The 15,730-nt window shown below is 29.6% G+C and overlaps 1 protein-coding gene across 4 annotated transcripts in view; it reads left to right on the top strand.

Moving 5' to 3' along the window:
* Nucleotides 1–15,730, top strand: part of LOC111622574 (UMP-CMP kinase-like) — a 53,522-nt gene that overhangs the window by 12,002 nt on the left and 25,790 nt on the right. For 3 of the 4 annotated variants that reach the window (XM_023364990.1, XM_023364989.1, XM_023364988.1), the window contains exons 2-3: nucleotides 2,654–2,759; nucleotides 10,726–10,872. In XM_023364990.1, coding sequence (XP_023220758.1) covers nucleotides 2,676–2,759; nucleotides 10,726–10,872 — 231 coding nt within the window. In that variant the 5' untranslated portion in view covers nucleotides 2,654–2,675. Of the gene's footprint in view, nucleotides 1–2,639; nucleotides 2,760–10,725; nucleotides 10,873–15,730 lie in introns of all 4 variants that reach the window. The other variant, XM_023364987.1, reaches the window with a different exon arrangement.

Raw genomic sequence — 15,730 nt, 5'->3', positions numbered from 1 at the left:
ATAAACTTTGCCATTTCCCATTAATTGCAATGAGGAATCCACAAATGTAGTGAGGGTCCATTTGAATGTAAAAATTAATGAGTACATGACTGTTATACAGAAATATTAGAGATAATGTGCTAATGATGCAACGAATATTCGGTTACTATTCGGCCAAATACCAAATACCTAAAAAAAGGAGTAAGAAATAACAAAAACACAATAAATTAATCATTTGGTAACTTTTATTAATGCTGAATATACATTTCAAGTTCAAGAAAGCACAATTTTTTTAAGAGATCAAAAAAAGATAAGTCAAATGAAAACTACCTGCTTATTATGTAGTTTAGTCATCTGTATACTCTTATATAAAAGAACAAGTCCTGATAGGATAATTAACACAAAGCCAAAACTATTGATGCTAAAAACTGAAAAATTTGAGGGTGTGTTCCTTTTGTAAAGTTTAGATGTGCTAAGAAAAGATTTTATGACATTCAACCCTAAAGAGATAAAAAGGTTAAAATTTGTATGAAAATTTTTACTGCATTGGCACATTAGATTGAAACTTAGTCATAAAATTTGAAAATAATAATAACTAATAATCTGTAAAGTGTTTTTATGAAATAATTCCTTATTATAAACTTGAAAATTAAATTAACTTTTTTGTTTTATTGAACAAAATTATTTATCATAACTGAAGTTCCAGACAGCTTGGTAGCCTGAACGGCCCCAGGCTTTTGCCTGTGCACGCTAAGTGACTTTCATTACAAGCATTTAGCTTTCCGAAATCTATGAGAACTTGTTCAATTATGTTATCAACTCAATTTCATGTTTAGCCTGTTTTCACATTTTCACTTTGCAGTTCTTTTCTGTTCTTTTTCCATTATTTACACGTGTAGGTCATTTCATTGTTATCCACATTTGATATCATCACTTATCACATACTGCATGACGCTCATGTTCGTCCGCTACAACTGTCAAGAATTAATGTGATTGGCGAAGCGTAGTGACAGCGGGCCAATAGAGAGCAGGGTGCATGATCCTTGCCATAATGCAGTTTGCGCGCCAATTTTCGTATGTGTGTTAGTCAAGCCAAATAGTTTGGCCAAATATTCGGCTATTCAGCCTGAGGCCGAATATGCTATTCGTTTCATCATTACAATGTGCTCCTTGATTACTTATAATGGTCAAAAATAAAAAACAGTACTGCATGTGTCTAATGTAAAATAGGTATGAAAAACAAACAAAACAGAAGAACAAAGCAATTGAAGGCAATTACTTGGTTCTTGGATCTCTTTGTACCTGGCCAATGCAAGGACCATGTCTTCCCTCCCTGGCTGGCAGTATAAGGATTGCCTTTCCCATGAATGGTAAGTACAAGGATAATCTCTTTTGTTGCAGTCCATGTCTGTCAGGTACAAGGATCATTTCTTCTATCCCTATCAAGTGCAAGTATCGCTTCTTTCTTTCCAACTCTGCCTCAGTTCTATTGCAATATGACAAAGTTGTTTGACATCCTAGTATTGTAATTACATTTTTATATGAATGGTTTGTCTCACATTAAATGTTTTATTTTGTAATACAAGTTATTACAATCGACCCCCCTATGAGACAGTAGATACGTTCCATTCTTTAGGAATCCGATTTCTTACGAGTCCTTCCAATCACAGCTCGACACGTGTCAAGTTTATGGACTACGGCTGTTTGAAAGGTTTTCTTCCATAAAATTAATCGATTCTAGACTAATCCGACTCAACATTTCCAAAATACGTATATTTTTTTTTGGAAATAATTCGTATAAACTACGCTATAGCGCTATAGCACTCTCTGTAGTGTGGCGCTTGATGGCGCGGAAAGTAGTTTGGCTGCCCGATGACGTTTTATGTAATTATAGGAGTTTTTTACCGTTTTTTTATGGATACCGTCGCAATTTTTTTGCTGTCTTATAGGAATTGTAATTATAGAAACCCATTTTATAGGGGGTCTACTATATTTAAACCTTTTTTAAAAAGTTCTTTAGAGTTTTTTGTTTCATAGTGGGTTTTCTCTTTTTTGCTAGTGTTTTGCAGTCACTTTAGCATCACCCACTTGCTTAGTACAGCTTGACTATATTGTGTGAATGGCTTGTGCTGAGTTGAGATTAAAATATTTTGTTGGAGGATAAAAATAACTATACTTCATATACAGATACATATAACATAGTTTAATATTTATATGTGTATTGAATTACATGTATAATATCTGCACAAGCACAAGAACAAAAAGGGAAGGGTTCCACGATGACATTCACTTTTATACCTCTTTCACCTGTGTTGCCATCTGGGGTTACATACAATTTGTAATATCACAAACTTTACAAATTACTACATAACATATTTATGTGCTTTATGCATTCATGGCAAAGCTTTTATAAATTATAAGAAAAATAGTGTATTCACTTATAGGCTTGTCTCAGATAATGCAGAACCTCAGATTATCAAAGTTCTACTGTATTATTTAGATACTAAATTCTATACATGAAAATAATAAATTTTAGAAAGTAGATAATGATATTAGCTTATTTTCTGGAATTTACTGTTTTCATTTATCATAAGTTTATTTGTTGTTTTAAGATTATAGATAATAAATATTACATAGACATCATTATTATTTTAATTTAGTGAATGCTTTTCAGGATTCAGAGATTTTTAACTATAATGGATTCAGTAAAGCCAAATATTGTTTTTGTTCTTGGCCCACCTGGTTCAGGAAAAGGAACACAATGCAAAAATATTGTGGAGGTAACATTCTTACATTTACTATAGATAAAGATTACAGTATATGCTTTAAATAAATATTAATTCTTCTTTTTTATAATGAAAATATTTGAAATATGTAGTTATTCATTAAGAAAATATATAGTTTTTATTTTTCTGTTAATTTTAATATAAATTTGATTTAATCTTAATGATTAACTTTGATTCTTTTCAAAACAGTTCTTTCAAAAAGTTTTTTTATTTTTCATTCATAAAAAAATGTTACTATTTTTCTTACACAGTTAAGAAAAATTTATTTGAAAGGGCATATTAAAAAAAATTTGAAGATATTTTTACATATCATTAAGAAATGAAAAAAATCTGCTAATTTTTATTTGGACATTTCTTTTTAACATATGAATTTAGTAATATTTTCTCTGAAAATCTTCAGTTTTTGAAAGCAAATATAAATGCTTTTATTTTTTCGTGGTAATAAAGGATTTCAATTTTGATAAAACTGTTGCAAAACATGATGTTGTCAATGACATATAAATGACATTAAATTTTCAGTCGTTCATGTCTCTCTTTGTATCTCTTCAATCTCGATTTGCTTTTTTTACATAATAAAAATTTGTCCAATATTTATATAAAGTAAGCATAAAATTTTGTTTTTAAATTAAATGTTTCATATCCATAAAAATTAATAACTTAGGATACATTGTTATTAGTATCTTACAGTGGCATGCCGTCATTGGAAGCGGTGGATGCGCCGCTTCCCTTGTATTTTCTAAAAAATAAATACATATTAATTTTAATTATATGAAAATAATCGCACAATATTTTATTATAATTGCATTATGTATCTTATNTGGAAGCGGTGGATGCGCCGCTTCCCTTGTATTTTCTAAAAAATAAATACATATTAATTTTAATTATATGAAAATAATCGCACAATATTTTATTATAATTGCATTATGTATTTTATTACAAATTTCTATACTACACGTGAAAAAAAAGATAAGATTGCTCTTGTGTATTCGAGTATTAGTGGCGGAGTGGAAGTGCTGTATTGTCAGCATCCAAAAAGCCAGATTCGCGCACGTGCTTTACAGAGCGCCAACCTCACCCGGTTTAGCCGGTGGAAGCCTAGGACCTCGGGTGGATGCTACACGTATACTGCATCCAATTCTATCTGGGACCAGTTCTGGGCTGTTAGCCGCCTGCCTGCTAGATATTTGGCCACCCTCGCCCGATTACGTGAATCACAGATTTATAACTTAACCCAAACGATAAGAATTTACTGGTATGTTTTTATGATAGTTCTGTATAGTTGACAGGAGTTTAAAAAAATCTATTAAAATATTTGATATTTTTATTCCGCTTTCTGATTTTATATTACTCACGGATTTCAATGTTAAACCAGTGATATTACAATTTCATATGTCCCATCTTTAAGAGGATGTAGAAGAAAACATGTACAATTCTTGTACAATGTTAAAAAGTTAACTATTACTTTAGTAGCATCATTTGCAACTAAATTTAATGAATGAGAGAGATGCACTAGGTACAGAAAAAGCTATAGAATTTATTTTCCTTAAATTTACGATTTATGTATCCGTTTTTCATAAAAATTTGTCTTTCCACTTTTTTCCCAAGACTACAAATATTCGAGTACAAAGTAACTGTTTCGACTTACTTCTACTTAAGAAGTAGTTAAATAATTAAGTGATTAGGGTATTGGGGACATAAACAAAATCCTGCTGAAAGAGCCGAAATTTACTTAAACAAAAGCTTAACCGAACCAATCTCTAGCCGAGTACAGTGGAGACTAGTTTCTTCTTATTATTAATGTAATAAAGACAGAAATTTTTCCAGTTTAATGAGAGTGACTGAAAAGTTGTAAATTTTGGAAATTTCCGTGGACACCTGGTCCTAAAACGAATTAGTTAGAAAATGACTATTAAGTTTAACATATTTAGATTTTTACAGCTATGGTGAGAAACGTTTAAAATCTACAAAAGCCCTGTTGCGTCCTTTAAGATATACTAATGATGCGACAAAAGAGGTATTTGGCATTGACCGGTATCGGCACCCTGGGGATTTGGCAGTCGGCATGTATGCACGCTCTGCAATCATCTTCGATTCCATCCATTAGCCACTCGTAGGGAGCTATTTGACTAAGTGCATTGTTTTAAGATTTAAAAAGTAAAGAAGATTTTATGTTATTTTTATGTATGTTTCTTTACAAAGCTATATTTAATTATAATTTTCTTTAAAAATATATTCATACAATTGAAGAATGTTTTGTACCAGGTATGTATATCCACCACACATTTTATTTTACCAAGTAAGTTTTTATTATTTTATTTTTAATTGTAGCCCTTATATCGTGGTTAGCGATTCAGAATGTAATTGTGACATTAAAAATGCATTTAGAGAAGTCTACAATTTTTACTGGCTTATCGAATAAACGATATGAATGGACTCTAGACCATCACTGATGCGCAATTGACTGATTGCCCCCTGGATGTCAGCTCCTTATAGAAACACAACTTCCCTATTATCAAATGTCACGGCATGCCACTGGTATCTTTTTATATAATTTAACATGTTTTGAAAGGATAGCTCAATTTTATAAAATATTGATCTATAACAAATGAACCTCTTAGCAAATACTGGAGGAAATATAATTCATCACACAAAAACTTTGCTTTTCTAAATTTTGAATCGCATTCATTTCATTTTGTTGTTCCGTTCTACACACATTTGAATTCCTCATAACCGTAGTCTGATGAAGACCTGGATGGGGTCGAAAACGTTTGCTGTTTTGTAAACACGTATCATTGGAGTTACAAAGGTTTTTTGTGTGATGAATTATATTGATCTGTAACATAACTTCTTAAACTTTTTCCATTCACAACCCCTTTTTGCCTGAGAACATTTTACACAACCCTGGGTATATGCATATGTAGGTACTGTACATAAAATAAATGTACAAATAAAACATAAACTGATTATAAATCAAAGAAATTTAAATCCAAACAATTCTTTGTTATAATTATAATTTTACCACTTATTATTATTTATTAGAACAAAAGCAAATTTTCATACTAATGAGATGGATGAGATCATTTATTTTTGCATAAATAACTAAATCTTGGCTGAATATTTGATACTGCAGGACGCAGGATTGATATTTTGATTTTACAATTGTCAATGATGAAAATGAAAAAGGATATAACAAATATAGCAAGAGGCATAATGAATATATTGTACATTCCCTCCAAGAAATAAGTATGAAATGCAAATTCTCAGATAAGGAGTTAATATGTGAATTTTATTTGGCAGAACTTGGTGTATACTTGAAGTACAATATACAAATATTGAAACACAAGTAAATACACATTAGCTCCATTTGAAATATGAAACTTCACTTTATCCAACACTGGAAATATCAGTTACATACCTCAAAGCCTGTTACTGGTGTGCAGTTAAAATGAAAAAATAAAATTTCACAAACATTTTTGAACCTTCAACGGTTCTTCTTCAGGTGGCGACAAATTTCCATTAGAATGTCATTAAATAATGAAATTATTTGAAATTTGAATATGCGCTAGCCGATGAATTTTTATCAGGCACATGCTCTACATACGTAGCAAATGATGAGAATTTATAGCATTTTGTCCATTAGCACTTACCATGCCAAAGATAGATTTATTTCTTCCTTGTGATTGATGCAAGTGTTGCTGTGTTTGTATATGTATAAAGCTTCAAACCACTTTAGATGTTCAGTGTATGGTGCGCTGTGGATAATTCTCGCCTGGCTAAAATTCAGTTCTGTTTCAGGATCACTGGCTCACCAGGATACTCAGAGCTGTGGTGGTCCTGGTGTGTTGTACGTCCATGATGTACTCTTTTATTCTAATGCCCAAGGAACGCTTCATAGAGCCAATGTAGCATAGCTCTTTATCACATCTGCAATCTTTTATTGGGATGATGTAGACTCCTGGGAGTCTATCACTGCTAGGAACGTCCTTTCCATTGCAAAGGAAGTCATAAATGGACACCTTCTATACATGATGTGAATGCAACGCTTCCTAGCTATCTGTGTAAACAGTGATTGAAGGTACGGGTTATAAGTGATCGGTGTCCTTTCCTTCTCTTGTCGGTCTTTGTTGCAGGAGTGGGCTTGGAGCATTCCTTCGGAAACCCAAAAATTAATCAGAAAGTTCCACTGCTCCCGAGAAACGCTCCAAGCCCACCAGATCTGAACCCTACAGAGCAAGTATGGGATGCTCGTGGGAGAGCTGTAGATATCCACCAAACCCTTCCAACAGGCTCTCATATAACAGTGGGAATTACTGCCTTCTAACCTCATTGATCACCTGATAGCTGGCATAAATTGTCCCCTGCATTAGTGTAAGAAAAAAATCATATTCCTTATTGACAAACATTTCTCATTTACTAGTAAGACCTGCCATTTTGACCACTTTTTTAATTTTTTGAATGTCAGACTATATATTTTGTGTGCTAATAATAGGCAGAGTCCTATTCTGTGTTACTGTAAAATTTGAAATAAATTACTGCAGTTGTTTTTGATTTGTCTGATTTTTCACTTTTGTGCTTATTTTTGGAGGGGCATGTATAATAATGAGAATTTAAATAATAGGCTACTGTTCTGCCCACTTCAACATACAATGATGAGAGTAAAGATCTTAAGTATGAATTTTGTCTCAGGAAGTGAAAGAATTGATTCTGTAATGCTTCACGTCAATCATAACAATCAAAAGTGGTTTCAGTTCATTATATCAGGAAATAAATATTTATAAGCTTTGAATAAAAATGTGCAAAAATTCTCTATTTTTGAGCATAAATCAACATCACAAAATGAAAGAAACTTTTGATTTATGGCATTTATGTTAAAACCAAAGACCCCTATTTCAAATAAATCAATAGACTCAATGTGTGTATTGAAAAGTTATTTTAATAAGCATTTTTAGTAAATGTAGAAACAAATATAATTAATTTTTAATATTTAAAAATCCGTATAAAATAAATATGAGGCAATCTTCTACTCCTCTTTTGTAAGGTTTCTTCTGCATTATTTTTTTTTCTAACTAATCTTAGTTTTTTTTATAAATAATCAAGTCTTTTTTAATCTCAAGATTTTTGAGAATAAAATAATGAATATGTAAAAATATCAGTAAAAAATTTTTCTTGATTCAGGAATTCTCAATTCTCAAGAATCCATAAAATTTGGGAAAAGCAATCTCTGTTCACAATATACAAGGGTGTACTGTACAAATTTTATGCTTATATGGTGAGGAATGACAGCAAGAAAATTTTATTAAAATTTTTATTTTTGGTAATTGAACTATTATGTTTCTGTAAGAGCACAAAACTTTACTGGCATTACATGACATGATGACATGCACAATGCAAAGTTTTAAAAAAGTACATAGTAACAGAATGCGATTGAATAGGGGAGTAGATTTAATTGAAAAGTAGTAGCAGATCACATTGAGAAAAAATGTAGGAATGCTTTATTTCTCTGTTATGTATCCATAAGATGACTTTTAATTCTAATTAAATATTTTAAATCAAAATGATTTTTCTAATTATTTTTGCTCACCAGTCTTTGAGAATTTAACAGAGGAATGTTTTGGATTGAAGTGACATCTTTCATGAATAGTTGCTAAAGTTTTCTTGATCCAAAATTCTATTGTGTTCTCATATGAGGTCACAAACCTTATTTTGAGAAGTCCTGATATTAACTGTTTTTTTTTTTTTTTTGATATTTTTAATTTGAAATTTCATTTAATTTTTTTATTTAAACAATTGTAAATCAGCATTTTTATTTATTGAGCTATGTGTAGGAAAGTATATTGTGCATACATAAGCATGTAAAATTGTCAGATAATACACTACTATATGCATGTTAAAAAACACTAGTAATATACAATAAAGTTGTAGGTTGAAGTGCATACATACTTCTATTTGTGATCAGATTTTACTAATATCTATTATTTTTTTACTATTGAACACAAGACTGTGTTATTATTAAAACACTTGGCGTTTATCCACTTTATTCAGTTGAATTCAGTTTATCCACTTTATTCAACTGAATAAAGTGGATAAACGCCAAGTGTTTTAATAATAACACAGTCTTGTGTTCAATAGTAAATAAATACGAAAACATGGTTTCAAAAAACGAATCGATATCTATTATGTCATACTTTTTATATGGGAGGTGATAAACAGGTGACAATAGTGAAATAGGTGACACAAGGAATTGAAAATTGAGGTCACAAAACACATATTAGAATAATGTTTTATGTAGGAGGTATGCAATCAAGTCAATTATAAATAAAATTACATGTTCAATAAAATTTTATAACTTTCTAAGATATCAAATCAATCATTGAATTTATTTCTGTATATATACAATTTTTACAAGATGTTTGAGATTACTGGGGAACCTGTCAACTGGGCAACAGACATCTGGGTGATGATATAAGAGATGAACAATAGACATAATACAAATTTTTTGTTTTGTTTATAAAAAAAATCACTGATCCAAGTTAAATGAGTTAAAAGAATGATTTTGTAATTAACAAACATATTTATACATGTTACATACATTAAAACAAAAAAAAAGACATAAAATTCAAAACAAACTTTTCATTTTAAATTGATCAATTCATATTATAATTGTAAGCAATGCCATGTAAATATTCAAAGACAGATAAATGATTTACAATTAATGAATGTCAAAAATGTTAGAAAGGTGATAATTTTACAACTGCTAGACTTATTTTTGAAGTTAGTGAGATTTTATTTTATTTAATAAGTTGTCCAGTTGGAATTTGAAGAACTGTTAATATAGTGTTTAACCCTTTATTGCCTGACGGGACTTTTTAGTCCCACTATCTTTGAAATTTTTTATTTCATTGTGTATACATTATAGTTTACTGGGACTTATATTTTTTCATTGTATAAAGTGTTCTTTTTCTTTTTTATAGAGTAGTAACTTTCAAATTGTTTTTGTTTTAGTTTTGTTAAAAAAAGTTTCACATCATGTGTTGTTTGAATGGTAGTAGCTGATATTGCTTTCTTTGTTGCCAAATTCTACTTATTGTTTATAAGTTAACTGTCTTTGTATTTTTTAATATATATTCTACATATGTGTAGTTTGATTTCAATGTATTATGTTTTTAGAATTAATTATATGCAAGCCGTATGAGATCAAAATATGTTTAGGACTTATAAATCCCATCAGGCCTGAGAGAATTTTTTTTGTAAATGTTAAAAATTTGTATTTTCTACATTGTGATTTATAGATTTATGAATTTGTTTAACATTTTAATAGTTAATATGGATAGAAGACTTATATATAAATAAATAGATAATCTTTTATCAAAAAAATTTCCATCTGATATTGATACATATCAAAACCCTATTCAACATGCATATTATGTGAAGTTTTCTTGTGTGTAAATGGGAAAAAATAGCTTTTTACATTTTTACAAATCATAAATTATTAAACTAATGAATTTTATTTCAGGTTTGTCATGCATTTTAATTTTTTTTTTTAAATTTTGACCTTATTATATTTTAAAAGTTATCAAATACTTAATATATATAATTATGCATTTAATCTGCCAATTTCTCTGATAAAAGTTCTTTATATAAAACAAAAATATTTTATTTTTGTAATATTAAACAAGAAAAATCTTGTTAAGTCCAAATGTGCTCTAAAGCCTGACAGGACTAATAAGTCCCATAATTAAAAAATTTGTTATTATGCTTGATATACTATTCACAGGAATTCCAAACTTTGCTACAATGTCTTTCTTTTTTGAGCCTTTATCAACTTCTTGCAACACATTCAATTAATTTTTTTGTAATGCTTAAGCTATTTTGAAAAATATTGGATTTTGTAATAGAATGTAAGTGAATTACAAGAAAAGTTAAAAAAATTAATGTTTACCTTTTAATTTTTTTTTTTTAGGAATTTGGATTTGTTCATCTTTCAGCAGGTGATCTGTTGCGGGAGGAACGAAATACTTCAGGTTCTAAATATGGTGAATTAATTGAAAATCATATCAAAAATGGAACAATTGTACCTGTTGAAATTACTTGCAGCTTATTGGAAAAGGTAAAAATACAGGATTACGGGAGATATGTTTTGTATTCCATAAATATCTTCTCTATTGAATGAATATTTATTCAGAATACCAATTTTTTAATTCTCTTATACAGAGGGTTCTTGTCTAATGAGTATTCATTATCTGAGTCCCTATAATTACATGGTCAAAAAATTGTGAAACACCACTTAAAAATTCTCCACACTTATGAGGGTTCAAATGGTGCAAGAGCAAATGGTAATTTCCCTTTGCACTATGTGACCTATGTGCATATTGATATATGTCACTGTATAGTACACTGGATACATTATTGTGCATTCATATTTCATTTCAGTTTTGATTCTGGTGGATTTTTCTTTTTTGTTTTCTGATTTTGTTTTTGAAATTGTGTCAACAAAGTGTATCAAAAATAATGATGCAGTTATGAAAAGGAAATACAGTCTAGATGTTAAAATAGACATAATTAACAAAAAGAAGAAAGGAGAAAATGTAATTAGTATTTTTCATGTCCTTAACATGTCAGATTACAGTTCAAACAATTGTTAAGAAAGTTTCAGATTTATAACACAAAGCCAAAACTTGACATAAGCCACTCCGAAGTGAATCTAACATGATTGTAAAATAATGTAGCAGATACAGTAAAGTCCCGAAAATTTGGCCTAATGTGGATCGAAGGGTGTCCGAGTTTGTGAAAATGCCGGGTTATCGGGATTGAGGTTAAAAAAAAATAAGTACAAGTGTTTCCTCAGAAAATGCTGTACTGTACAGTACTTGTATGTATTGTTTGCTTGAGAATACAACAGAATAAACTGCCCAAATACCCTTAAACAAAGGAGAAGTACGTACTTTATGAAGGCATAGAGCCTTTACTATATGAAAATGAAAATTAATGAATACATAGTGTACAGTAATTTACCTGATAAGACAGACCTCAGAAAAATACTTTGAGGCATAAAGCTGTCTATAATGAAATTTAACTAGGGGATTTTTGCCCTGCCAAGGTGTGGCTGAGTGATCTGGACTGCTGGGTTATCGAGTGCCGAGTTTTTGGGACTACTGTATAATGAAAAAGTGTCTAATAACTTGGATTGAAGATCTCTGCCAACAACATATACCTACCTGATTCCGGAAAAGCTTTATATGAAGATAATAGAAAGGTGGTGGTAAAGAGGCTGCAAAAGCTAAGAATTTTTTAGTATCAAAGGGCTGGTTTCACCATTTTCAAAAACCTTATGGATTTAAGGACATTAAAATTTAGGGAGAAATTGCTAATGTTAATACAGAAGCAACTGGAGTTTTTCACCTGAATTGAAGAAGATGCTTGATGAGAGGAGTATTCAATTATTAGCAAAATGTAAAATATTGCATATTTTGAAATAGCTTGTAATATAAACCAGTAAGAGTTTTTAAATTGATACTGATCTGTAAAAATTTAGTAAAGTTTTCATATTTCATTCAAATACCATATAAGCTGTTCTAATTAAACAATAATTAATAAACTTAAAATAAGTTTTTAAACTCTTCTTTCAAGTATGTACATTTTTATCTTTGTTTTGAAATTCTGAATAAATTAGTTAAAAATTCAGATTTGAAGCTTTTAACTACTGTTATTGTTTTATCAATAAATATTGTGACTGTTGAGTTTCATTGAATTAGATAATTAGTTTGAGAGATTACTTGAACATAGGTTGTAGAGAATCTATTATAAATAAACTTGTGGATGAAAAAAGATATCGTCTGTGAAGTTTATAAGAAAATGGTATGATTTTTCTCTCACAGATATGTGCATAAATCTGAAAAATTTCTTGATGAATGCTATGCTGTGTAAGGATTTATGACGACTAAACTTAACACTTCTATAATTAACACCCATCACACTAGCAATATTAGAGTACTTTTTTTTCATTTAACTGTTGGTCAATGTTCTTTTAATTTATTCAGCTATGATTATTTAGAATAGATTAAAAAATTTGTATAGAATATTGATAACTTCAAAATATTTAATAAATTAATTAGGAATTTAGGAAATCTTATTCAGTGGATAAAGTATTTTGTCAATAATAATTATTGATTGGTTCATTAATTGCTTAACTGTGTTTTAGTCAAAACTTTCAATATTGGGTTTTTTCCTGTTTGAATATTGAAAATGGCTCTCATGTGGTCTTTAATAAATTAAACTAAACATTCGGGTATTATGAAATGAAATACGTTTGAACTCTTATTATAAGCACTAGGGGACTGGCAAGATTTCCTCATTATATCTGTGAAGAGCTGTGACATAACTAGGGGGAATGGGCAGCTGCTTTGGGTGCAAACACATAAAGGGTGCCTCGTGGATGACAAAATTTTTAATGTCACTGATGATTAGTGAAATCTATCTTTTAATTTTTAATTCTAAATAAATTGATAGATTCAAAAACAATTAAGTAATTACATTATACTGTATTTTAATAATTATATAAACTAAAATATAATTGTTAAATGAATTATTCAGGCTTCTTAGTTTTCATAATATGCTTTATTACAAATTAGATAAAGATAAAACCAATAAAGTGCATTATTTAAATTACATAATACTGTAGACACTTCAATCCTACAGAATGCCTTTTTTGATGGGAAGAGATAAGATCACATATTCAACTGGTGGTGCACCAACTTGAATATGTGATCTTGTTTCTTGTCAGTAATTGTGCTGACATCGTGAATTTCTGTCTCAACAATAATTAATATTAAACAGTTTATTTTTTTCATAATTAAATATAATACTAATTAATAAAAGCCTGATTTCAGTTAGTCTTTATATCTACAAATCTTAGAATTGATAATTGCTTCAAATATTTCACTTTCATATTTCTCAAATTTCTTCTTAAAGTAGTCAAAGCATTGAAAGTCTCATTATTTACTTAATTCCCTTCAAAAAACCTGACTAATGTATCCATTGCCTGTTGAACTTTAGAAATTGTAAGTATTAGTTTTGATTCAATTTCTCTTATCATTGTGTTATCATCACATTCATCATCATTACCATTGTCATAGATTCCATAAAGTCACTTTCAGTAGGAATACCACTAGTTAATAAATTGTCATTGATTCATAAAAATTCATTGATGTCATTATTAAAATCATGAATGTTGTTGCATCATAACCATTTAGTTAAAGATATGTTGTTTTCTTTGTTTTCATCACCACTTTTCAACCAGTGAAATTTCATTTGTATTTGATTTCAGTTTTTTGAAACAATTTAATATGGTTGTTGAAGTCAATTTGTTTCATGCATCACCTAACAAATTGATGGCAACCAATATTGATGTAATCTCATTAAACTTCTTCTCTCTTTCATGGATTAAATACAAAACTATAAATCTTTTATAAAATCCTTTCAAACTTTTGATTACACCCATTTCTGTTGGTTGTAAAATCAATGTGACATTGGGAGGCAGAAACACTAGCTTGATGTTGGACAAATTTTGAATCTGGGGATGTGCAAAACAGTTGCCAACTAACAAAATTTTTTTCTTTTTGGATAGTTCCTTATTCCAATCATTTAGACACTGCCAAAAATATCTGAAGTCATCCAGACTCTTCTGTTTGCAGGAAGATTCTTTACATTTTTAAAACACTGTGTTTTAATGATTTGCCAATAACTAGGGTTTTTCTTATTAGTTCCTGTCATATTTGCAAATACAAGCATTGTCAAGCAACTCTGATTTTTTTCCACAAACACATTTTTCCCTTTTGAATTTAAATGTGTAGTCAGGCATCAGATTATAAAAAAGTCCCGTTTCATCAGTATCGTGGATATCTGTCATTAAAATCTTTCTCATTTCTGACCAAACACTCAATTCATTCATTTGTGGTTACTGGATCAACAGATCGAGATTCTCCACTAATTTTTCAATAAATGATGATATGTTGGTTTTTGAATTGATTCAGCCAACTGTTGTTGCATCCAAATTGTCTAGCAAATTTTTCTGCTTGAGTCTTCAAGATCAATCCATCTATTGAAAATTTAGCACTTGTTTGTAGACTAAACCTTGTTGATGTTTACATGCTTACACTTTCTAAATTTTTTGTTTTAGTTGTATGTATTTCTTTCCAGTGCCAATAGGTAGATATCTTCACTTTTCCTAATGTCAATACTGTCAAGTAAGACAAAGAAAACTTTCTACACACTTCAACATTTTTAGTACCAATGCTCTAACTCACAAAACATTTCTACATTTTTGTAAACTGAGAGACATTTTCTTTTCTTCATAGACATCTTTCTCATGGAAGAGTTCATTTCTAACTACAATATATGGTAATTTTACAATTGTAATGATGAATAAGTAAATATTGGCAAATTGGCAGAGCAGGGTTGGAAGTTAGTCAACAAAGAGGGGGACTTTCTCCAAATAGAAAGTTAAGTCATAAATAGGCCTGTAATTGATGCATGTCATAAAACTAAGTAATCATTTCTGTTTTATCTCTTCTAAGCATTTGGTATCATATTTCTTATTACTTTAACAATTAAGAATGTTCGTATGTTTGCATAGATACAAAAAATTTGCTTAGTATAGTTATGAAAAAAAGAAACCATTTGATTCAATCAATTTTTTTTTTTTCTGAAAATGTTGCAGACAACTTGCTTAGATTTTACTGTTAATTCTGTAGAAAATCCATACAAATACTTTTTTTAGTTCTTTCCAAGAAACAGTTTTAGGTTGTCAACCTTCAATGTTTGTTGGCTGCTGTAAATTTTCTTATGGACCTCAGTTTATGATAACAAAACATATTATAACACTGAATTGCATACTAGTTCCTAGTCTTATTATCTTTAAAAATGTTAAATAAATAAAATTATTATTTTTAACTAGATGGAAGGCTGTT

Source organism: Centruroides sculpturatus, unplaced genomic scaffold, assembly GCF_000671375.1.
Source record: "Centruroides sculpturatus isolate CEXI.00-Female unplaced genomic scaffold, Cexi_2.0 scaffold199, whole genome shotgun sequence".
NCBI lineage: Eukaryota > Metazoa > Arthropoda > Arachnida > Scorpiones > Buthidae > Centruroides > Centruroides sculpturatus.
The sequence above is the reverse complement of the archived record's forward strand: the minus strand, read 5'-3'. Positions and strand labels throughout refer to the sequence as shown.